General features: G+C 43.4%; 1 protein-coding gene across 1 annotated transcript in view; it reads right to left on the reverse strand.

Annotated features, from left to right (window-relative positions):
* The window catches only part of Eif2b3 (eukaryotic translation initiation factor 2B, subunit 3 gamma, 58kDa), a 68098-nt gene that overhangs the window by 1526 nt on the left and 64884 nt on the right, over positions 1–1688 (reverse strand). The window contains exon 10 of the mRNA XM_013016790.1: positions 145–293. Coding sequence (XP_012872244.1) covers positions 145–293 — 149 coding nt within the window. The remainder of the gene's footprint in view (positions 1–144; positions 294–1688) is intronic.

The raw sequence follows: 1688 nt of genomic DNA on the forward strand, positions 1-1688 counted from the left end.
AAAAAAAAGATCTAGGTGCTACTCATTTGCTACTCATTTCTTCCTTTTTTCCATAGTAAGCCCTTTCCTGGGCTAGACTGGCTCCCCAAAGCCTTCTGGGGATATTAGGAACCTTGCCTCAAGTGAGCACAAAGGGAAACATACCCTTCTTCCACGGTAACTGCATTCATGAGAATACAATTGGTAATAGTCACTCTATCTCTTATGAGACAGGATGAACCAATAACTGAGCGTTTAATGGATGACTTCTCTCCAACCTGTGTATCTGGTCCGATGAGGCTGTCAACTCCAACCTGCAAAAGGCAAAGAGAAAATCTTGTCCACCCAACTTAACCAACTGTAAAGCACTCCCAGGCCACTTGAACCTAAGACTAATGGAGATTTTTTTTTTTGTCAGTCCTGGGGACTAGGTGTTGTCCCTGCCTGAGCTCTTTTGTTCAAGATTAGTGCTCTACCACTTGAGCCACAACTCTACTTCTGGTTTCTGAGTAGTTAATTGGAGATTAGAGTCTTGCAGGGACTTTTCTTCCTGGGCTGGCTTTGAACTATGATGCTCAGATCTCAGCCTCCTGAGTAGCTAGGATTACAGGTATGATCCACTGGCACCTGGCTCAGTTGGAATTTTTTTGTTGGTTGTGGGGCTTGAACTCTGGGCCTGGAGGCTGTCTCTCAGCTCTTCAGCTCAAGGCGAGTACTCTACCATGTGAGCCACAGCACCACTTCTGGTTTTCTGGTGGTTAACTGGAGATCAGAGTCTCATGACTTTCCTGGCTGGCTTTGAACCATGATCCTCAGATCTCAGCTTCCTGAGTAGCTAGGATTATAGGTGTGTCACCAAGGCCCAGCTTGTTTATCTTTTTTGTTGCTGTTGGTACTAGGGTTGAACTCAGGTCTTATTCTTGCTAGGCAGGTGCTCATACTTGAACCATGCTTTAAGCACAGAAAATATTCTAAGTGAAACTTTATTACCAGGATTCACATGGGATTTTCATGAAGCTAAGCAAGTTCAGAGCTAAAAGATTGAAATCTAGATTCTCAAGGACAAATTTCAGTGCCCCTAGAAAATGTCCCACACCTGTCCTGCCCATATTAGCATTTACCAAGTGTTTGTTGACAATCTGGGCTGATGAATGGACCAGTGATTCTTCTGGACAAAGATCAGTCAGCAGTTTAGGCACCTTGAAGAAAAAGATTTGAAAAAGACCAGAAAAACACTTTAAAAACCACTTTAGATAAAATCCTATGCCTAACCAAAAATGTGGAAGTTCTCTGCCACTGTTTCTTTCTTTCTTTTTTTTTTTGTCCAGTCATGGGGCCTGAACTCTGGGCCTGGGCACTGTCCCTCAGCTCAAGGCTTACAGCTAGCGCTCTACCACTTGAACCACAGCATCACTTCCTGCTCACTTGAATTACAGTGGCCATGTATAAGGTAAGAATAGAAGAGGACTGATCCTGATTATGTTTTTTTTTAACCATTCAAAAGAACACATGAAAGGGAAGTTCATAGTATTCTTTCTCCAGGATGAGAACACTGAAAATCAGGTTAATAGTGTAGGAAGTTTTGGCTAGTGACCTATCAGCATGGACATAATACTAGTCAGAGCACTGTATGTGGTGGCCACACTAGCTGAGGAGGCCTTGCCAGCACTGGTTACTGAGCATATGACCAGTCCCAGCTCTTTTTTTTT

Source organism: Dipodomys ordii, unplaced genomic scaffold (genome assembly GCF_000151885.1).
Source record: "Dipodomys ordii isolate 6190 unplaced genomic scaffold, Dord_2.0 Scaffold33, whole genome shotgun sequence".
Classification (NCBI taxonomy): Eukaryota; Metazoa; Chordata; class Mammalia; order Rodentia; family Heteromyidae; genus Dipodomys; species Dipodomys ordii.